Below are 23,266 nucleotides of genomic sequence, written 5' to 3'. Positions count from 1 at the left end.
AATATCGTGGGTGTCCATTAGCTACATAAAGAAACTGTTACACAGGAGCGCCGTACGTAGCCAACCACACACTAGTGTTGTGTAATGTAGTGTATGCTAGTGTATTGTCGTTTATAGCGTATTTCATCTTCTGCATGACAATTTCTGTCTTGTCGTATGTAGTCAACCGCGCTAATCGGAGGTGCGGGTGAAGGGTGAGCGGTCGCGATGTAACGCTCCCACGCGCAGTCTCTCACACCCATCGTCGTCCGTGTGTACGCGCACGCACGCACGCTCGCGATCCGCGTACACGCAGGGAATCAAGGAAGACCTGCAGGCGTTTAAGAGTCAGGTGTGCGAGCTAGACCCGGACTGCGTCGTCATCTGCCTCATGTCCCACGGGAGGAAGAACTGCATCTTGGGCGACGACAAAAGGGAGCTGGAGCTGCATTCTGTCTTCGACGAGTTCAACTCGAAGGAGTGCGTGGCGCTTCAGAACAAGCCGAAGGTGTTCATCATCCAGGCCTGCCGGGGAGGTGCGAGGTGGCGTCGTCGGGTTCATAGCAGCCGGGTCATAAGAGACACCGGGAGGGTGGAGGGTGGGGAGTCGTGCTTTGTGCGCGCGTACATCGGACTTCTCTCGTGCCGCACGTAGCCAAACCATGCGCTTAGTCGAATGGTGCGGCAGGGGCAGGGCATCGTAAGTAACCACGAAAAGCGATTATAGAGAAATGCGTTTTTTTTCTTTCGATACAATGATCGAGAATCAGAATCGGAACACGTTCCTTCAGAATGGGCAGGTAGGAACTTGGTTGGACGGCGCATTCGTGCGACCCGTTTCACGCGGCGCAAGCTGCGTGGGGCGGCGCGTCACGTGGTGCTGAGCCCGCCCGAAGCGCTCTATGAAATACAAATCGAGGGCGTGGCTATGCACGACAGACAAATAATCCCTGGTGGGCAGTGTGGAACTGTTGTTCCTACCTGTAATATTTGTTTTGACTGCCGTGTCGGGTGGTGGCAGGTTTAACGACACATTGATGTTTACGCGATCTAACCCAAAAGAAGCTATGGATGTTATTGATCGCGAAAGCCAAATGCGTGTTAAACAGATGCACCTATAGAGCTCTAAAGCTTCTTCTTGGTTCTTTCGGTAAAGTCACGTAGAAGGGAAATAATAAAAATAAAAAAATAAAACATTAAATTCTCACGACGTTTCGGCCACAACGCAAGCAGCGGTCCTCAGGTGAAGAACAGGGCTGTCGGAAAGACAGCGTCCGAATGAACACCACCAAGCTTGGCAGCATATATTTAAGCAGGTAAGGTCCACTGAGCTGTGAGCGTCTTTTTCAGAAGTGACCTGGCGATCACAAATTAAAGCTTAACGAAATGGCTCATCATCATCATCATCACGTGGACATTTTTCGCAGTAGCCAAATACTCTAAACGCGTGGTGATGTCGATTGTAAATGTGGATGGAATAACCCGGTGGACCCGGAGAAAAATCCACGGGACAATGGGCAGAGAGAGAGACACGCAAACTCCAAATGTACAACAGGCGTCCACCTCCTGCGTACCAGGCGAGGTAGTTAACATCTCCTAGCCACTCAAGTGTACCCCCACCCCCCCTCCAAGTTGTCATGGGGTAGCGATGACGTGGCCCCAACGGTAGCGCGTTTGCCGCTTGTTGTTGCAGAGGTTTGTGGTGCGAATTTGCCGGGCAGCCCCGGTTATTTCTTGCGGGTGGAGCGTAATTAATAATAATAATCGTAACGCCAACGTGGTGCAGCAACGTGCCCACGACGACCTCCCGCGCGCCGGGCGACGTAGTTAACATCTCGCCCTGTCGCCCCGCGTCTCTCCGCGTCGCAGAGGAGAAGGACGACGTGGAGACGGACAGCGTGAGCGACATCCCGCTACGTCCGCAGAAGTACGCGGACATGCTCAAGGTGTTCAGCTCCCCCGAAGGTACCAGATACAGTGAGGGAAAAAGTATTTGATCCCCTGCTGATTTTGTACTTGGAGAAGATCTGCAAAGAGGAGTGGGACAAAATCCCTCCTGAGATGTGTGCAAAGCTGGTGGCCAACTACAAGAAACGTCTGACCTCTGTGATTGCCAACAAGGGTTTTGCCACCAAGTACTAATTCATGTTTTGCAGAGGGGTCAAATACTTATTTCCCTCGTTAAAATGCAAATCAATTTATAACATTTTTGACATGCGTTTTTCTGGATTTTGTTGTTGTTATTCTGTCTCTCACTGTTCAAATAAACCTACCATTAAAATTAACGACTGATAATTTCTTTGTCAGTGGGCAAACGTACAAAATCAGCAGGGGATCAAATATTTTTTTCCCTCACTGTATAGGGAGGTTTATCGTGGCCTCGTCAGTGACTTATTGACCCTGGGTGTCTCCAACTGCTGTAATATTGACCACTGTGTGTAACACGCAGATCATTTTTCCTTCCGCACGCGGAATGAGGGATCCCTGCTGATTCAGAATATTGGCAAGGTCTTCCTTCAGCACATGGACACCATGCACGTTATGGACATGATGACGATGGTGAGGCCCCCCCCTCCGCCCCCATAGACAAAGATCCCCCAAATAGCCTTCAACAGACTGTTGGTGCAAGTGCTGTTAGCGAGCACCTATTAATGTGGGCACAGCACTTTTTTACCAGGTAAGGATCCTGCTGGGCTATGTAGTTATTTTTTCAGAAGGCCTGGCTGTTACAAATGATAGCTCAACGAAGTGGCTTATCACGTGGGAAATTTATAGCGGCGAAATAACTCTGTTAAACGCACTTTGCCGATTCTAAACGTGGAGGGAAAAACCGGGAGGACCCCAGTGGAAAAAAATCCACGCGATTTGTTTTTTGTAAATCAGTGCGGCGATTACCGTCACACGATTGGTGAATCAGAAAAGGCCAAATGGTGGCATTTTTGTGTGTTAGCCAGCGGGCCGTACGAATACCTCAAGCGCCGTTTATGCGGCCACAGGCCAACCAGTACGGCAGGTGTTGAGTTCCCAGGACGCACGCAGTCTCTCTCTCCCTCTCTCTCCCTCTCACGCTGTCTGCCAACAGCGTGAAGGAGCTATAGAGCAGAGGAATGAGTATAGTGAGAAGCTGTGAAAGAAACTTAATAAAGAATACTGAATTCCAAAAGTTGTCTCAACGTATGGTGCCCTGTATAGGCATGTATTATTTTACAATTTAATGACACATTTATGTATTATTATTATGGATATTGGTCGTGAAAGCCTACGTGTTAAACTGAATACCATTATGTAGCATAAACAAGTGTATGTAATATATCATGTACGAGTGTATGTAGCATATAGTGTATAGCGAGTGGATGTAGTATATAGTGTATAGCGAGTGTATGTAGTATATAGTGTATAGCGAGTGTATGTAGTATATAGTGTATAGCGAGTGGATGTAGTATATAGTGTATAGTGAGTGTATGTAGTATATAGTGTATAGCGAGTGTATGTAGTATATAGTGTATAGCGAGTGGATGTAGTATATAGTGTATAGCGAGTGTATGTAGCATATAGTGTATAGCGAGTGGATGTAGTATATAGTGTATAGCGAGCGTATGTAGTATATAATGTATAGCGAGTGGATGTAGTATATAGTGTATAGTGAGTGTATGTAGTATATAGTGTATAGCGAGTGTATGTAGTATATAGTGTATAGCGAGTGGATGTAGTATATAGTGTATAGCGAGTGTATGTAGCATATAGTGTATAGCGAGTGGATGTAGTATATAGTGTATAGCGAGTGTATGTAGTATATAGTGTATAGCGAGTGTATGTAGTATATAGTGTATAGCGAGTGGATGTAGTATATAATGTATAGCGAGTGTATGTAGCATATAGTGTATAGCGAGTGGATGTAGTATATAGTGTATAGCGAGTGTATGTAGTATATAGTGTATAGCGAGTGGATGTAGTATATAGTGTATAGTGAGTGTATGTAGTATATAGTGTATAGCGAGTGGATGTAGTATATAATGTATAGCGAGTGGATGTAGTATATAGTGTATAGCGAGTGGATGTAGTATATAGTGTATAGTGAGTGTATGTAGTATATAGTGTATAGCGAGTGGATGTAGTATATAGTGTATAGTGAGTGTATGTAGTATATAGTGTATAGCGAGTGGATGTAGTATATAGTGTATAGCGAGTGGATGTAGTATATAGTGTATAGCGAGTGGATGTAGTATATAGTGTATAGTGAGTGTATGTAGTATATAATGTATAGCGAGTGGATGTAGTATATAATGTATAGTGAGTGTATGTAGTATATAATGTATAGCGAGCGTATGTAGTATATAATGTATAGCGAGTAGATGTAGTATATAATGTATAGCGAGTGTATGTAGTATATAATGTATAGCGAGCGTATGTAGTATATAGTGTATAGCGAGTGTATGTAGTATATAATGTATAGCGAGTGTATGTAGTATATAATGTATAGCGAGTGTATGTAGTATATAATGTATAGCGAGTGTATGTAGTATATAATGTATAGCGAGCGTATGTAGTATATAATGTATAGCGAGTGTATGTAGTATATAATGTATAGCGAGTGTATGTAGTATATAGTGTATAGCGAGTATATGTAGTATATAATGTATAGCGAGTGTATGTAGTATATAGTGTATAGCGAGTGTATGTAGTATATAATGTATAGCGAGTGGATGTAGTATATAGTGTATAGCGAGTGTATGTAGTATATAATGTATAGCGAGTGGATGTAGTATATAATGTATAGCGAGTGGATGTAGTATATAGTGTATAGCGAGTAGATGTAGTATATAATGTATAGCGAGTGTATGTAGTATATAATGTATAGCGAGTGGATGTAGTATATAATGTATAGTGAGTGTATGTAGTATATAATGTATAGCGAGTGGATGTAGTATATAATGTATAGCGAGTGTATGTAGTATATAGTGTATAGCGAGTGTATGTAGTATATAATGTATAGCGAGTGGATGTAGTATATAATGTATAGCGAGTGGATGTAGTATATAATGTATAGCGAGCGTATGTAGTATATAATGTATAGCGAGTGGATGTAGTATATAGTGTATAGTGAGTGTATGTAGTATATAATGTATAGCGAGTGTATGTAGTATATAATGTATAGCGAGTGGATGTAGTATATAATGTATAGCGAGTAGATGTAGTATATAGTGTATAGCGAGTGGATGTAGTATATAGTGTATAGCGAGTGTATGTAGTATATAATGTATAGCGAGTGGATGTAGTATATAATGTATAGCGAGTGGATGTAGTATATAATGTATAGCGAGCGTATGTAGTATATAATGTATAGCGAGTGGATGTAGTATATAGTGTATAGTGAGTGTATGTAGTATATAATGTATAGCGAGTGTATGTAGTATATAATGTATAGCGAGTGGATGTAGTATATAATGTATAGCGAGTAGATGTAGTATATAGTGTATAGCGAGTGGATGTAGTATATAATGTATAGCGAGTGGATGTAGTATATAATGTATAGCGAGTGGATGTAGTATATAATGTATAGCGAGTGGATGTAGTATATAATGTATAGCGAGCGTATGTAGTATATAGTGTATAGCGAGTGTATGTAGTATATAATGTATAGCGAGTGGATGTAGTATATAGTGTATAGCGAGTGTATGTAGTATATAATGTATAGCGAGTGGATGTAGTATATAATGTATAGCGAGTGGATGTAGTATATAATGTATAGCGAGTGGATGTAGTATATAGTGTATAGCGAGTGGATGTAGTATATAATGTATAGCGAGTGGATGTAGTATATAATGTATAGCGAGTGGATGTAGTATATAATGTATAGCGAGTGTATGTAGTATATAATGTATAGCGAGTGGATGTAGTATATAGTGTATAGCGAGTGGATGTAGTATATAATGTATAGCGAGTGGATGTAGTATATAATGTATAGCGAGTGGATGTAGTATATAATGTATAGCGAGTGGATGTAGTATATAATGTATAGCGAGTGTATGTAGTATATAATGTATAGCGAGTGGATGTAGTATATAATGTATAGCGAGTGTATGTAGTATATAATGTATAGCGAGTGGATGTAGTATATAATGTATAGCGAGTGGATGTAGTATATAATGTATAGCGAGTGGATGTAGTATATAATGTATAGCGAGTGTATGTAGTATATAGTGTATAGCGAGTGGATGTAGTATATAATGTATAGCGAGTGGATGTAGTATATAATGTATAGCGAGTGGATGTAGTATATAGTGTATAGCGAGTGTATGTAGTATATAATGTATAGCGAGCGTATGTAGTATATAGTGTATAGCGAGTGTATGTAGTATATAATGTATAGCGAGTGTATGTAGTATATAGTGTATAGCGAGTGTATGTAGTATATAGTGTATAGCGAGTGTATGTAGTATATAATGTATAGCGAGTGTATGTAGTATATAGTGTATAGCGAGCGTATGTAGTATATAGTGTATAGCGAGTGGATGTAGTATATAGTGTATAGCGAGTGTATGTAGTATATAATGTATAGCGAGCGTATGTAGTATATAGTGTATAGCGAGTGTATGTAGTATATAATGTATAGCGAGTGTATGTAGTATATAATGTATAGCGAGTGTATGTAGTATATAATGTATAGCGAGTGTATGTAGTATATAATGTATAGCGAGTGGATGTAGTATATAATGTATAGCGAGTGTATGTAGTATATAATGTATAGCGAGTGGATGTAGTATATAATGTATAGCGAGTGGATGTAGTATATAATGTATAGCGAGCGTATGTAGCATATAATGTATAGTGAGCGTATGTAGTATATAATGTATAGTGAGCGTATGTAGCATATAATGTATAGCGAGCGTATGTAGCATATAATGTATAGTGAGCGTATGTAGTATATAATGTATAGTGAGTGGATGTAGTATATAATGTATAGCGAGTGTATGTAGTATATAATGTATAGTGAGTATATGTAGTATATAATGTATAGCGAGTGTATGTAGCATATAATGTATAGTGAGTATATGTAGTATATAATGTATAGCGAGCGTATGTAGTATATAATGTATAGCGAGTGTATGTAGTATATAATGTATAGCGAGTGTATGTAGCATATAATGTATAGTGAGTATATGTAGTATATAATGTATAGCGAGTGTATGTAGTATATAGTGTATAGCGAGTGTATGTAGTATATAATGTATAGCGAGTGTATGTAGTATATAGTGTATAGCGAGCGTATGTAGTATATAATGTATAGCGAGTGTATGTAGTATATAATGTATAGCGAGCGTATGTAGTATATAATGTATAGTGAGTGTATGTAGTATATAATGTATAGCGAGCGTATGTAGTATATAGTGTATAGCGAGCGTATGTAGTATATAATGTATAGCGAGTGTATGTAGTATATAATGTATAGCGAGTGTATGTAGTATATAGTGTATAGCGAGCGTATGTAGTATATAATGTATAGCGAGTGTATGTAGTATATAATGTATAGCGAGCGTATGTAGTATATAATGTATAGCGAGTGTATGTAGTATATAATGTATAGCGAGCGTATGTAGTATATAGTGTATAGCGAGTGTATGTAGTATATAATGTATAGCGAGTGTATGTAGTATATAATGTATAGCGAGTGTATGTAGTATATAATGTATAGCGAGTGTATGTAGTATATAGTGTATAGCGAGTGTATGTAGTATATAATGTATAGCGAGTGTATGTAGTATATAATGTATAGCGAGTGTATGTAGTATATAGTGTATAGCGAGTGTATGTAGTATATAATGTATAGCGAGCGTATGTAGTATATAATGTATAGCGAGTGTATGTAGTATATAGTGTATAGCGAGTGTATGTAGTATATAGTGTATAGCGAGTGTATGTAGTATATAGTGTATAGCGAGTGTATGTAGTATATAATGTATAGCGAGTGGATGTAGTATATAGTGTATAGCGAGTGGATGTAGTATATAATGTATAGCGAGTGGATGTAGTATATAGTGTATAGCGAGTGTATGTAGTATATAATGTATAGCGAGTGTATGTAGTATATAGTGTATAGCGAGTGTATGTAGTATATAATGTATAGCGAGTGTATGTAGTATATAGTGTATAGCGAGTATATGTAGTATATAATGTATAGCGAGTGTATGTAGTATATAGTGTATAGCGAGTGGATGTAGTATATAATGTATAGCGAGTGGATGTAGTATATAGTGTATAGCGAGTGTATGTAGTATATAATGTATAGCGAGCGTATGTAGTATATAGTGTATAGCGAGCGTATGTAGTATATAGTGTATAGCGAGTGGATGTAGTATATAGTGTATAGCGAGTGGATGTAGTATATAATGTATAGCGAGCGTATGTAGTATATAGTGTATAGTGAGTGGATGTAGTATATAGTGTATAGCGAGTGTATGTAGTATATAGTGTATAGCGAGTGTATGTAGTATATAATGTATAGCGAGTGTATGTAGTATATAATGTATAGCGAGTGTATGTAGTATATAATGTATAGCGAGTGTATGTAGTATATAGTGTATAGCGAGTGTATGTAGTATATAGTGTATAGCGAGTGGATGTAGTATATAATGTATAGCGAGTGTATGTAGTATATAGTGTATAGCGAGCGTATGTAGTATATAGTGTATAGCGAGTGTATGTAGTATATAGTGTATAGCGAGCGTATGTAGTATATAGTGTATAGCGAGTGTATGTAGTATATAATGTATAGCGAGTGGATGTAGTATATAGTGTATAGCGAGTGGATGTAGTATATAGTGTATAGCGAGTGGATGTAGTATATAGTGTATAGCGAGTGTATGTAGTATATAATGTATAGCGAGTGGATGTAGTATATAGTGTATAGCGAGTGGATGTAGTATATAGTGTATAGCGAGTGGATGTAGTATATAATGTATAGCGAGTGGATGTAGTATATAATGTATAGCGAGTGGATGTAGTATATAGTGTATAGCGAGTGTATGTAGTATATAGTGTATAGCGAGTGTATGTAGTATATAGTGTATAGCGAGTGTATGTAGTATATAATGTATAGCGAGTGGATGTAGTATATAATGTATAGCGAGTGGATGTAGTATATAATGTATAGCGAGTGGATGTAGTATATAATGTATAGTGAGTGGATGTAGTATATAGTGTATAGCGAGTGTATGTAGTATATAGTGTATAGCGAGTGGATGTAGTATATAGTGTATAGCGAGTGTATGTAGTATATAATGTATAGCGAGTGGATGTAGTATATAATGTATAGCGAGTGTATGTAGTATATAGTGTATAGCGAGTGGATGTAGTATATAATGTATAGCGAGTGTATGTAGTATATAATGTATAGCGAGTGTATGTAGTATATAATGTATAGCGAGTGTATGTAGTATATAATGTATAGCGAGCGTATGTAGTATATAATGTATAGTGAGTGTATGTAGTATATAATGTATAGCGAGTGTATGTAGTATATAATGTATAGCGAGCGTATGTAGTATATAATGTATAGCGAGTGTATGTAGTATATAATGTATAGCGAGTGGATGTAGTATATAGTGTATAGCGAGTGTATGTAGTATATAATGTATAGCGAGTGTATGTAGTATATAATGTATAGCGAGTGGATGTAGTATATAGTGTATAGCGAGTGTATGTAGTATATAATGTATAGCGAGTGTATGTAGTATATAATGTATAGCGAGCGTATGTAGTATATAATGTATAGCGAGTGTATGTAGTATATAATGTATAGCGAGTGGATGTAGTATATAGTGTATAGCGAGTGTATGTAGTATATAATGTATAGCGAGTGTATGTAGTATATAATGTATAGCGAGCGTATGTAGTATATAATGTATAGCGAGTGTATGTAGTATATAATGTATAGCGAGTGGATGTAGTATATAGTGTATAGCGAGTGTATGTAGTATATAATGTATAGCGAGTATATGTAGTATATAGTGTATAGCGAGCGTATGTAGTATATAATGTATAGCGAGTGTATGTAGTATATAATGTATAGCGAGTGGATGTAGTATATAGTGTATAGCGAGTGTATGTAGTATATAATGTATAGCGAGTGTATGTAGTATATAATGTATAGCGAGCGTATGTAGTATATAATGTATAGCGAGTGTATGTAGTATATAGTGTATAGCGAGTGGATGTAGTATATAGTGTATAGCGAGTGTATGTAGTATATAATGTATAGCGAGCGTATGTAGTATATAATGTATAGCGAGTGTATGTAGTATATAATGTATAGCGAGTGGATGTAGTATATAATGTATAGCGAGTGTATGTAGTATATAATGTATAGCGAGTGGATGTAGTATATAGTGTATAGCGAGTGTATGTAGTATATAATGTATAGCGAGTGGATGTAGTATATAATGTATAGCGAGTGTATGTAGTATATAATGTATAGCGAGTGGATGTAGTATATAGTGTATAGCGAGTGTATGTAGTATATAATGTATAGCGAGTGTATGTAGTATATAATGTATAGCGAGCGTATGTAGTATATAATGTATAGCGAGTGTATGTAGTATATAATGTATAGCGAGTGGATGTAGTATATAATGTATAGCGAGCGTATGTAGTATATAATGTATAGCGAGTGTATGTAGTATATAATGTATAGCGAGTGTATGTAGTATATAATGTATAGCGAGTGGATGTAGTATATAGTGTATCGCGAGTGTATGTAGTATAGTGTATAGCGAGTGTATGTAGTATATAATGTATAGCGAGTGTATGTAGTATATAATGTATAGCGAGTGGATGTAGTATATAGTGTATCGCGAGTGTATGTAGTATAGTGTATAGCGAGTGTATGTAGTATATAATGTATAGCGAGTGTATGTAGTATATAATGTATAGCGAGTGTATGTAGCATATAATGTATAGTGAGTGTATGTAGTATATAATGTATAGCGAGTGTATGTAGTATATAATGTATAGCGAGTGTATGTAGCAGAGGTGGGACAAAGTCATTGTTATGCAAGTCCAAGTCGAGTCGCAAGTCATCAAATTCATGACTCGAGTCTGACTCGAGTCCAAGTCACATGACTCGAGTCCACACCTCTGGTATGTAGTATATAATGTATAGCGAGTGGATGTAGTATATAATGTATAGCGAGTGTATGTAGCAGAGGTGGGACAAAGTCATTGTTATGCAAGTCCAAGTCGAGTCGCAAGTCATCAAATTCATGACTCGAGTCTGACTCGAGTCCAAGTCACATGACTCGAGTCCACACCTCTGGTATGTAGTATATAGTGTATAGCGAGTGGATGTAGTATATAATGTATAGCGAGCGTATGTAGTATATAATGTATAGCGAGTGTATGTAGTATATAGTGTATAGCGAGTGTATGTAGTATATAGTGTATAGCGAGTGGATGTAGTATATAGTGTATAGCGAGTGGATGTAGTATATAATGTATAGTGAGTGTATGTAGTATATAATGTATAGCGAGTGTATGTAGTATATAGTGTATAGCGAGTGTATGTAGTATATAGTGTATAGCGAGTGGATGTAGTATATAGTGTATAGCGAGTGGATGTAGTATATAATGTATAGTGAGTGTATGTAGTATATAGTGTATAGCGAGTGGATGTAGTATATAATGTATAGCGAGTGTATGTAGTATATAATGTATAGCGAGTGTATGTAGTATATAGTGTATAGCGAGTAGATGTAGTATATAATGTATAGTGAGTGTATGTAGTATATAGTGTATAGCGAGTGGATGTAGTATATAATGTATAGCGAGTGTATGTAGCATATAATGTATAGCGAGTGTATGTAGTATATAATGTATAGCGAGTGTATGTAGTATATAATGTATAGCGAGCGTATGTAGTATATAGTGTATAGCGAGTAGATGTAGTATATAATGTATAGCGAGTGTATGTAGTATATAGTGTATAGCGAGTGTATGTAGTATATAATGTATAGTGAGTGTATGTAGTATATAATGTATAGCGAGTGTATGTAGTATATAATGTATAGCGAGCGTATGTAGTATATAATGTATAGTGAGTGTATGTAGCATATAATGTATAGTGAGTGTATGTAGCATATAATGTATAGCAAGTGTATGTAGTATATAATGTATAGCGAGTGTATGTAGTATATAATGTATAGCAAGTGTATGTAGTATATAATGTATAGCAAGTGTATGTAGTATATAATGTATAGGGAGTGTATGTAGCATATAATGTATAGCAAGTGTATGTAGTATATAATGTATAGGGAGTGGATGTAGTATATAATGTATAGTGAGTGGATGTAGTATATAGTGTATAGCGAGTGTATGTAGTATATAATGTATAGCGAGCGTATGTAGTATATAATGTATAGCGAGTAGATGTAGTATATAATGTATAACAAGTGCTCTGTACTCATCGCGGCTTGCCGCTGCTGTGTTGCCCCGCGTGGTGGGACAGGTGACCAAGGAGATAGGAAATCAAGACCTTCCTTTCAAATCCGGAAAAGTTAAGGTCATCCCTGTTGTGGAGACCACACTCACAAAGAGCCTCTACCTGTGCGAGACCGCCTAGGCACACCCGGACACATCCTGCCTGCATCCTTCTCCATTGCCTTCGCCTCCTTTCAATCGCTTAGCTGCGCGTCACGCTTTGATGTAAACAATCGCGGTGAAGGTGCCTACGGTCGTGTCGCCCAGCGCCATTCGTTCTCCGACGTTTTCGACGTCGTGCCGAACAGCGACGTGCCGTTCTGCCCAACGGCGTCGTGCTGAACAGCCCACAGGCACCATCGGAATCGAATTTTTTTTTTTTTATCACTATTTCATTCTGGATTCAAATAAATAGTTATACTTTTCGATTTAAAGCTTTCGTGACTACAGGGATTCATCTTCTTGGTTCTTTCGGTAAAGTCACGTAGAAGGGAAATAATAAAATAATAAAACATAATAAAATACAATTCTCACGACGTTTCAGCCACAACGCAAGCAGCCGTCCTCAGGTGAAGAACAGGTCTGTCGGAAAGACAGCGTCCGAAAGAACCAAGAAAATAATTATACGGTAATCCCTCATTATTTGCAACGAGAGATACGTTCCCGAGATGATTGTGAATAGCACATTCCATGAATGACCATAAATGAATGCATAAATAAGCTATTAATGCATGAAAATTACAACACAAATTATTTTTTTTATAATAAACATAAACAATATTCAGGTATTATCTTTCTATATAAAAGGGAAATTTGTGATTGTGTTTGTTCAAAATGTTTAGCGTACTTCCGGACATGCAACAAACTTCAAATTTGCCATGTGGGTACTTTCCAGACTGTACAAAAATAATAAAAATACTTTTCTATTTTTTTTGGGAGGGGGGGGGAGGTGCAATAATGGATATATTTTGCACGGCAAGTGAGCTGTGACGTCACATCTGTGATGTCACCCGCATGCGGAAGCGTCACGCAGTGTGCCTGCTGATGTCACCCCCCAACACATTTGCAAAGTGCCAAACAAATGTGTTGCAGGTCTAAGGCGTTCTTCGCGCAGCGTTGGTTTATTATTTTAGTCGTTTACTGCCGTACGCACTCGAAAAGTTGTGTCTCTGCAGCAAGCGCGTGTATGTGTACCTATGGACACGTTTGTGTGGGGGGAGCGGTGGTGTAGTGGTTAGCGCGCCGCACTACGAACCCGGCAACCCGAGTTCGATTCCCGCTCACGGCCACCACTGGTGACGATTATTTCAACCGGTCCTGGGCCTCCCCTAGGTCGACTCAGCCTCAAACGAGTAACCGGTGTGGTGTGTGAACATCGCCACTGGGGGGACAAAGGTGGCCGGGTAGTAAAGCTAGTCGTTTATAAATGAACTTACCTTGAATTATGATACTGCCCAGTAACATCATTTTACTTCTCCTAACTTTATCGGTGTCGATGCAATAGCCGTGTTGTGAGTTCCAAATGCGATTCGCGGATAGCCAACAATCGCCGATAGTGAGTAACATAAATAACGTGGCAACACTCCGATGCACAGCTCGCTATCGATCCGCCGCTGAGATCACCAATGGGATCACCCGATCCGTGTATCGGCTTGCCAATTAATCGACGCAGGCGATTGACCCCCCCCCCCCCCCCATGCGAGCAGAATCAATGCGATACATTAATTAAAGTGCCACAATGACCATACATGGGCAGAGACACTCCACTGAACGGGCAATGCCACGCCAATCATGGAGCAGCAGGATTTCGCGACCAATATTATCTGTAATAGGTTATAGATCGCGTAAATATGCGTCCTTAAACCCGCCACCACCACCCGACACAGCCAATTAGTAAGGTTTGTCACCTTCTTGGTTCTTTCTGTAAAGTCACGTAGAAGGAAAGTAATAAAATAATAAAAATAAAACATAATAAAATAATTCTCACGACGTTTCGGCCACAACGCAAGCAGCCGTCTTCAGGTGGGGCGTGCCATTCAGACTCTCTCGACAGACCTGTTCTCCACCTGAAGACGGCTGCTTGCGTTGTGGCCGAAACGTCGTGAGAATTATTTTATTGTTTAATTTTTATTATTTCCCTTCTACGTGACTTTACCGAAAGAACCAAGAAGATGAATCCCTGCAGTCACGAAAGCTTTAAATCGAAGGTTTGTCACTTAATAAAACGTGGCAATTCGTTATTAGTACAGCATACCAGTGTGTTGAGAGGAAACCCACAACATTTAGAATTCGAGTGAGACTGAAACAGGATTTATCCACAACTCTGGCTGATGATGCCGGTTGTGGCACTCAAGAAAGCCTCACCGAGTTTCGGGTCTCGTTTTTTCAGGAGGTTCCTGCCAAGTTTTCGCAGTGGGGGGCTAGGGGTGAACTTCTAGGTCGACTCAGCCTCAAATGAGTGCCTGGTGCGGTGTAAACATCGCCACTAGGGAGACAAAGGCGGCCCGGGCGTGGTGCCGGCCTTCAATGGTGCTGCTTGCTTATAGGACTTGCCACAACATTCTGTTCAGGCTATATGGGGGATCTTTGTTTTTTGTGTGGTGGTGCGAGCTTGTGGATGATGGGTGTTGTTGGACCAGGGCTGCCGGGTTTTTTTTTATACAAATGCTTTTAATGATCAATCAGGGACCAAAGCAATCCATTTTTTGGGGGTATTTTTCTACAATTGGTGTAATGTCGGTGTGACAATGATGGAAACATTCAATGAAATAAAACATTTTAAGCACAGAAAGATGGCGAATCGCGTGTAAATTTTAATCGGTCTCCTGGGAATGCATAGCGATGATTTGCTTACACAGCGCCTGCATGCGTGTCTCGTAGAGCGGTGGCACGACGGTTAGCGGGCTTGCGCGATGAACCTGGCGACCCGAGTTCGATTCCCGCTCACGGCCAACACCATTGACGATTAACTGAACCGGTTCTGGGCCTTCCCTAGGTCGACTCAGCCTCAAATTAGGACCTGCTGCTTGCCGACAGCACTTGCCCCCAACAGTCTGTGAAGACGACACGGGGGGATCTTTGTCTCGTGAACCACTGGGCCCTGAAAGCTTCACTCCTCTTCCCCAACTCCCCCCCACCATGCCCACCTCCCCATGCACGGTGACCGTGCAGGTCAGAGGGAGTTGCCGAGAGGCAGAGGTCGCAAACGGGTTTTGATTCCTTACCCGTACCCGGCCGCACCAGGGTCGCAAATGGGTACCCGTTCCCTACCCGTACCCTACCCGAAATGAGTGACAAACGGTTGCTCACCAGTGACTCACAGCCTACCCGTACCCGTACCCGGCCGCACCAGGGTTGCAAACGGCTACCCGTACCCGGCCGGGTACGGGTAGCCGGGTATCGGATAGGGTACGGGTATCGGGTACCCGGTTGCGACCTCTGCCGAGAGGACCACCTTGACCCACGGTGAAAATAAACCTCCAGCGAGCGTTTCCCTTCGCTGCAGACCTCCGCAACTTTAACGTCTTCACGTGAAGTCCTTCAGTGCAACCGGCCGCTGCTACTGCCGCGGCCGCTGCTGCTAATTAACGACGCTCTTTGTGTCGCGTCACGAGCCGCAGGAGACGTCCGGAACGCTCGCAAAGCAGCGCAAATGTGTGTGAAGAGAAAAAAAGGGCCCGCAGAAGCGGATATATATATCTCGTAGAGCTACTTCTTAGGGACGCCTTCAAGCGATCACCTGGTCCCACCCCCGCTCAGCGCACAGCAGCGACAATGTTAGTCGCGTGACGATCGAACCAATGATTTCAATTCTCCGAGTTGCTACTGCGAAACAAATGTTTATTTTTTTAACCAGGTAAGGCTCCGCTGAGCTGTGTAGCCTGGCCGCCACAAATGACAGCCCGCTGAAGTGGCTCACCATCGTCGCGTGGGGAAGTGCATTGCAGCCAAATACACTAAACGCGTGGTGATGTCGATTGTAAAAGTGGAGGGGAAAAACCGGAGGACCCGGAGAAAAGTCCACGCGACCATGGGAAGAAGAGAGGCATTGTATGGATCGCAATCGAACCCGTGACCTCCTGCATACCCGGCGAGGTAGTTAAGATCTTGCCAACGCGGCACCCCGAAGATGGAAAGCAAGTTTGCATCGCCAGACGGGGGCCAGCAAGTTTGCATCGCCAGACGGTCACGGCACGGCCACACTCGCCGTAACACTCCCGCCGCCGCCGCCACCGTCACCGCCGTGGTCAATGATGAGCCGCTGGGCGATGGCCTGCAGGATCTGGTGAGCGCCGCTCTCCGGCGAGGCCTCCAGCAGGGAGCGGCCGTCCTCACCGCACCGCGCCAGCTGCAGCTCCACCGGCACGCAGCCTAGAGGGGGGTGGGGGGGGGGGCACGTACCAGGGCGGGTGCTTCATGGGGTGGCCGTGGGAAGCTGTGGGTGGCTGCGGTCATCCAGAATAGACCGTCCGACGTGTATTTTAAAAAACCCATGATACAGGGTTTTTTTGGGGTTGGATCGCGGAAATATGTAAATGTTGTGTCGTTAAATCCGCCACCACCCCGACGCAGCCAACTAGTAAGGGTTGTCAAGTAAACAGAACGTCCCAGTTCGTCACTAGTACAGCACTAGTGTATAGTGTAGTGTATAGTGTAGTGTATAGTGCAGTGTATAGTGTAGTGTATAGTGTAGTGTATAGTGTAGTGTATAGTATAGTGTATAGTGTAGTGTAGTATACTAGTACAGCACACCGGTTGTGAGTTGGAGAGCAAAGCCACAACATTTACAATCTGAGTACGACGTTTCGCCAGTAATTACAACCGGCATCATCAGGCGACAGCCAGATTTGTGGTCGGATGATATTGGTCGCGAAAGCCTACGTGTTAAAGTGTATAAAATAAGCAGGTGCGAAGGAAGGAAGGAAGCGGGTGATTGGTCGATCGATTCAACTCACCCAGGAAGGGGACCTTGAATTCATCGGCCAGCGCCTCCCCGCCGCCCTTGGAGAACACGTTGCTACACTCCTGCAACGGCAGAGGTCACGCCTCGCTCGGGATGCCCTCACACGATGGTACGTTTCAAGAACGTGCCGTGCGCGGATACCAAACCTGACGACGATTCGCTTTCATTTCAAATTATTTTTAAATCCTTTATATTAAGTTCACTTGCTTGCTTGCGCGCTTACGACCGTGCAAATCTTTCGGTCGTTTTTTAACCCACTTCCCGTGATCCAATCGAGCTGACATTTTGCACACATCTCGTTGTGCGTGACAATTTATTTTAGTGAAAATTTTGTTCCAAAATTTTCCACTTTTTAGAAAAAAAAAATTTTCATATTTAATTTAAAATACCAATGTGATAAAAATGAAACTCTTACTCAAGAAAAACAGAAATGAATAATAAAATAAAACCGATGCCACGCATATAAAGGAATTTATAGTGAAAAACTTTGTTTTTACGGGTTAATTTTTTTATCTCACCAGGTAAGGCAGCACTGAGCTACGTAGCTCATTTTTCTGAAGCGACCTGGTCGCAAATGATAGCTCAACCAAGTGGCTCATCATCACGTGGACATTTATAGCAGACAAATACTCGAAAGGCGTGATTCTAAATGGAGAAAATCCACGCGACCACGGGGAGAACATTCATACTCCAAGTATACAGCAGCAGGCGTCAGGGTCGGGATAGAACCCACGACCTCCTGTGTACCAGGCGAGGGAGTTAACATCTCCCAGTCACCACGTCGCACCCTTGATACTCACCTGGAAAGAAGTCCGCGTTGATTTAATTTCAACCGGGTCAGAAACAAGCCTAATTTGCAAGAGTGACCTGCTGGGGGCATTAGTCTGGTGCCAGTATGGGGCGACGATTACTGCTGTGTACACTATAATCCCAATGAGCGGTGCGCGGGGTAATATTAGAACGTGGAGAATTTGGACTCCGACGCCAGCCAGCCAACCACAGCAGGGTTGGCCAATCATGCTCATTGCACCTCCGATTGGCACGGTTGGCTACGTACGGTGCGATAGAAGTTCAACAAACAACATGTGGGAGAGAATGGGGGGGATGGTTTTCCTCTGCGGTGGGAGGTTACAGACCGACAACCACAACAACAACCACCACGACGACAACCACAACAACCACAACAACAACAACCGCCACAAGCGCGACAACAACAACCACAACAACAACAACCACCAGGACAACCACGATGACAACCACAACAACCACAACAACCACGACAACCACCACCACAAGCGCGACAACAACCACGACAACAACAACAATCACAACGACCACGACGGCCACGAAAACCACCACGAAAACCACCACAACAACAACCACGACGGCCACGAAAACCACCACAACGACCACGACAATAACAACCACGACAACAACAACCACGACAACAACAACAATCACAACGACCACGACAACGGCGAAACTCACGGAACAATGGGGGCACACAAAGCCACTCATGTTCTCGATGATGCCCAGCACCTTGAGCCCCGTCTTACTGCAGAACGTCAGCTCCCTCCTCACGTCGCCCACCGACACCTCCTGCCCGTGGACAGAGCAGGGGGGGGTGGGGGGGGCCGGGGGAGGTAGCAGAGACAAGGAACGTGATATTAGTTTACTTATTTAGAACTATTATTATATAAGTTATTTATCCAGGAGAGCCACACGCGGTGGCTAGGAGATGAGCGAGCGGGTGAGCGAGCAGGTGAGTGGGTGAGCGAGTCGGTGGGTGATTAAGTGGGTGGGTAAGTGAGTAAATAAGTGGGTGAGCGAGCGGGGCGAGTGACCGGGTGGGTGAGCTCATGGGACGACCTTTGGAGTGGTGACGAGCAGGATACCAGCGTGTGAGTGGGTGAGCGAGCGAGCTGGTGGGTGAGCAAGTGGGCGAGCGGGTGAGTGAGCGGGTGAGCGAGCGGGCCCACCTGTGGAGTGGTGACGAGCAGGGCACCAGCGTGTGAGTGGGTGAGCGAGCGAGCTGGTGGGTGAGCAAGTGGGCGAGCGGGTGAGTAAGCGGGTGAGCGAGCGAGCTGGTGGGTGAGCGAGTGGGCGAGCGGGTGAGTGAGCGGGTGAGCGAGCGGGCCCACCTGTGGAGTGGTGACGAGCAAGGCACCAGCGTGTGAGTGGGTGAGCGAGCGAGCTGGTGGGTGAGCGAGTGGGCGAGCGGGTGAGTGAGCGGGTGAGCGAGCGGGCCCACCTGTGGCGTGGTGACGAGCAAGGCTCCAGCGGGTGAGCGGCCGCGCAGGCTCTCCAGCACGGCCATGTGCTCGTCCGACGTTCCAGGCGGGGTGTCCACGAGCAGGAAGTCCAGCTCTCCCCACAGCACGTCGCTCACAAACTGCTTGATCATTGCTACTCAGCACAATACACAAACCACACGACGACATCATCAACAACAACAACAACCGCCATTCGCCATCAAGTTGCAGTGACGACAACACTGAACTTGTGCCAGGCTAGGTGCACTGTGAGGCCACGTGAAGCGTCGAAGGCTGTCGCTGCTTGCAGACGGCCATGGGACAGACACAGGTGCCGTGGGTTGACTGACTGAGATGACTGGTAGATACACCAACTGTGCTCCCTACTGTGCCAACTTTATGCGTTTTACCGCCCGGCGCTCCGCTCGTTGTTGTGAGCGTCGCTCCTCCGCCCTCCGTTGTTTTTGAGGGCGACTGCCTCCAACTGACACACACACACTTACACACACTGACACACCTGTACACACCTGCACACACCCGCACACCCCGCGCACGTAAACAACGAGCCCCGGCGCGGTGCCGCACCGTTCTTCTTGGGGCCTCTCCACACGACGGCGTCGTCGGCCTGCGCCAGCAGGAAGCTCACGGACATGACGGCGAGACGGCGCCCGGCGTCCGCGTACACGGGCAGCCACCCGGCGGCGCACTGGTGCACGGCGCGGCCCTGCAGGCCCAACATGCGCGGCACGCTGGGGCCGCACAGGTCCACGTCCAGCAGCCCCACCTAGCGCGGGGGGCGGGGGGCGGAGGGGCAGCGCTGTGAGCAGAGGTGGCAACCGGGTACCCGATACCCGTACCCTACCCGATACCCGGCTACCCGTACGCAGCCGGGTATACGTCGTGTTTTGACGAGACAAAAATGTCTTGGGATACGACGTCTTGCTTGGGATACGACGCGCTTGCTACAACTTGTATGGGTCGGGATGAGTCAACGTGTACCCGCGGAAACGCCGTTCACGGCTGAAACAAAGCGCCGCTCCTCAGTCTGCCTGTAGATCTCGTTCATTCTTAGCAGAAGGCAAAAACAAACTTCAACGGACAGGTTTTTAGTAAAACTCAAACCTGGTTAACCTCAACCAGGTCCAAGTCAAAAGAAAGACAGAAAAGAGAAAAAAAACCCAGAATTTCAGCTTCCTGAAGTTTTAATGGAAGGGGACTCTCCTTCCAAAAAATAACATCTCCTCCTCCTCCCCTTCCTCACCACCATCCTCGTAGGCCATCAACTCCTCTCAGCAAGGTAAAGTGACGTTACATTTTAAAAAAAAATATGTATGTATTTATTTTAATTTATTTATGTATTTATTTTAATTTATGTATGCATTTTAGTAATAAGTAGTGTCTAAATTATTTTATACAACCCCATTAATGTATAATATGCCATATAAAATATAATTTCTTATCCTCTGGAACGGATTATTTCCTTTCCCTTTATTTCTTATGGGAATTATTTGTTTGGTCTACGCCATTTTCGGTAGAAGTCCTACCTTCTAAGACGAATTAACGACGTATACTGAGGTGCCACTGTATACATTTGGAGTTTGCATCTCTCTCTCTCGTTATCATCACGGTGGCTAGGACATGTTAACTACGTCGCCTGGTATACAGGAGGTCGTGGGTTCGGTCCCAACCCTAACGCCTGCTGCTGTATATTTGGAGTTTGCGTGTCTCTCTCTCCCCGTGGTCGCGTTGATTTTTCTCCGGGTTCTCCGTTATTCCCCCTCCACATTTAGAATCACGAGTATTGATTCTAAATCAGCATTTGGCTCCAATACATTTCCGCGTGATGACAACGACAAGCCACTTCGTAGAGCTTTTATTTGCGACAGCCAGGTGTCGCTTCTGAAAGAGAGAGCGACTACAGCCCAGCGACATCAAAATAGAACCGATTGCCGCACCACCCCAGAGCCGATGATGTCGTTCAACCACCGCCACCCAGGTACCTTCTGCCCGGCGTTGCGCAGCGCCAGCGCCAGCTGCGTGCTCACGGTGCTCTTGCCCACTCCGCCTTTGCCGGAGAGCACCAGCACCACGGACCTCACCCCGGAGAGGCCTCCCTCGTCACGCCCCGCCACCGTGTCCCCTGCAGCAGAGGTTGCAAACGGGTTTTCATTCCCCGTACCCGTACCTGGCCGCACCAGGGTCGCAAACGGATACCCGTACCCGTACCCGGCTGGGTACGGGTAGGGTACGGGTATCGGGTACCTGATTGCGACCTCTGGGATGAAGCCATGTTGCAGGCGCGGGTGGGTTGATTCTAGGAACTTGAATTGTGAGAAGAGACAAGACGTTGGGAAATGAGTGACAAACGGTGACTCACCAGTGACTCACGGCCTACCCGTACCATACCCGGCCGCACTAGGGTCGCAAACGGGTACCCGTACCCGGCCGGGTACGGGTACCCGTGAAGCTGGGTGGGGAGGGGAGGGTGGGGAGGGGCTGGGTGGGGAGGGGCTGGGTGGGGAGGGGCTGGGTGGGGAGGGGCTGGGTGGGGAGGGGCTGGGTGGGGAGGGGCTGGGTGGGGAGGGGCTGGGTGGGGAGGGGCTGGGTGGGGAGGGGCTGGGTGGGGAGGGGCTGGTCACCCCGTGGTGCCCTTATAAAACTCAACATTTAACCTACTCACGCCGGCTTGTGCCCGCCCTCACAGTCGGGCATATTTGCGGAATACACCACGCCGCCGTTGACCCTGCAGGCCATTGACCGAGCAACCCAACGTTCCTACCAGCTCCCTCCGCAGGATTGTTTTCGTGACCCAAAGCAATTTGGGTCACGAATAAAATAATTAAAGTGCCATATGCATAAGCACCCCCGATTAGCACGGTTGGTTACGTATGGTGCGAAAGAAGTTCAACATACATACTACTATACACTACACTACTATACACTACACAGTACACTACACTATACACTACACTACTAGCCACTACACTATACACTACACTATACACACTACAATACACTACACTATACACTACACAGTAAATATTATACACTACATAGTACAATATACACTACGATACACACCATACACCACGATACACTACACTACTATACACTACACTACTATACACTACACTACTATACACTACACTACTATACACTACACTATGATACACTACACTATGATACACTACTATACACTACACTATGATACACTGCACAATACACTACACTACTGTACATTAAACACAACTATACACTACACTACTATACACTACACTACTATACACTGCACTGCACTACTGTACACTATACACTACGCTACGATTAGCACGGTTGGCTACGTACGGTGCGAAAGAAGTTCAACGAAGAGTAAAAAGTAAAACACAGACGCACGCGTCTACGGACGACCGCGTGGTCAACGCATAGCCACGGCAGCCACGGCAGTAGCAGCAGCTTAGCACGCTCCCCTCGTCGGCGAGTGTTTCATTCCCCGAACGAATCACGCAAACTCATTCTCCGCTTCGCTTTTACCCCGGCCGCTGTCATCCACGTGAGCCTCCATGCGTCTCGTATTTCACAATCGCGGAACTGTGATTGCTGG

General features: G+C 44.0%; 2 protein-coding genes across 4 annotated transcripts in view; one reads left to right on the top strand and one right to left on the bottom strand.

Annotated features, from left to right (window-relative positions):
- The window catches only part of LOC144736019 (caspase-14-like), a 22,092-nt gene extending 6,851 nt beyond the window's left edge, over positions 1 to 15,241 (top strand). For all 3 annotated transcript variants that reach the window (XM_078618651.1, XM_078618652.1, XM_078618650.1), the window contains 4 exons: positions 296 to 515; positions 1,849 to 1,944; positions 2,429 to 2,538; positions 12,479 to 15,241. In XM_078618651.1, the coding sequence (XP_078474777.1) occupies positions 296 to 515; positions 1,849 to 1,944; positions 2,429 to 2,538; positions 12,479 to 12,592 (540 nt within the window). In that variant the 3' untranslated portion in view covers positions 12,593 to 15,241. The remainder of the gene's footprint in view (positions 1 to 295; positions 516 to 1,848; positions 1,945 to 2,428; positions 2,539 to 12,478) is intronic.
- On the bottom strand, positions 15,242 to 23,266 carry NUBP2 (NUBP iron-sulfur cluster assembly factor 2, cytosolic). Its single transcript, XM_078618653.1, has 7 exons — positions 23,197 to 23,266; positions 21,666 to 21,805; positions 20,251 to 20,449; positions 19,665 to 19,819; positions 18,902 to 19,012; positions 17,406 to 17,475; positions 15,242 to 16,821 (listed from the first exon to the last, which is right to left on the bottom strand). Exons 1-7 carry the CDS (start codon positions 23,225 to 23,227, stop codon positions 16,637 to 16,639), a joined length of 891 nt encoding a protein of 296 aa, XP_078474779.1. The 5' UTR covers positions 23,228 to 23,266; the 3' UTR covers positions 15,242 to 16,636.

Source organism: Lampetra planeri, chromosome 58, assembly GCF_965212315.1.
Source record: "Lampetra planeri chromosome 58, kcLamPlan1.2.h2, whole genome shotgun sequence".
Taxonomy (NCBI): Eukaryota; Metazoa; Chordata; class Hyperoartia; order Petromyzontiformes; family Petromyzontidae; genus Lampetra; species Lampetra planeri.
Note: the sequence above shows the minus strand (reverse complement) of the source record. Positions and strands in the feature narration are given on the sequence as shown.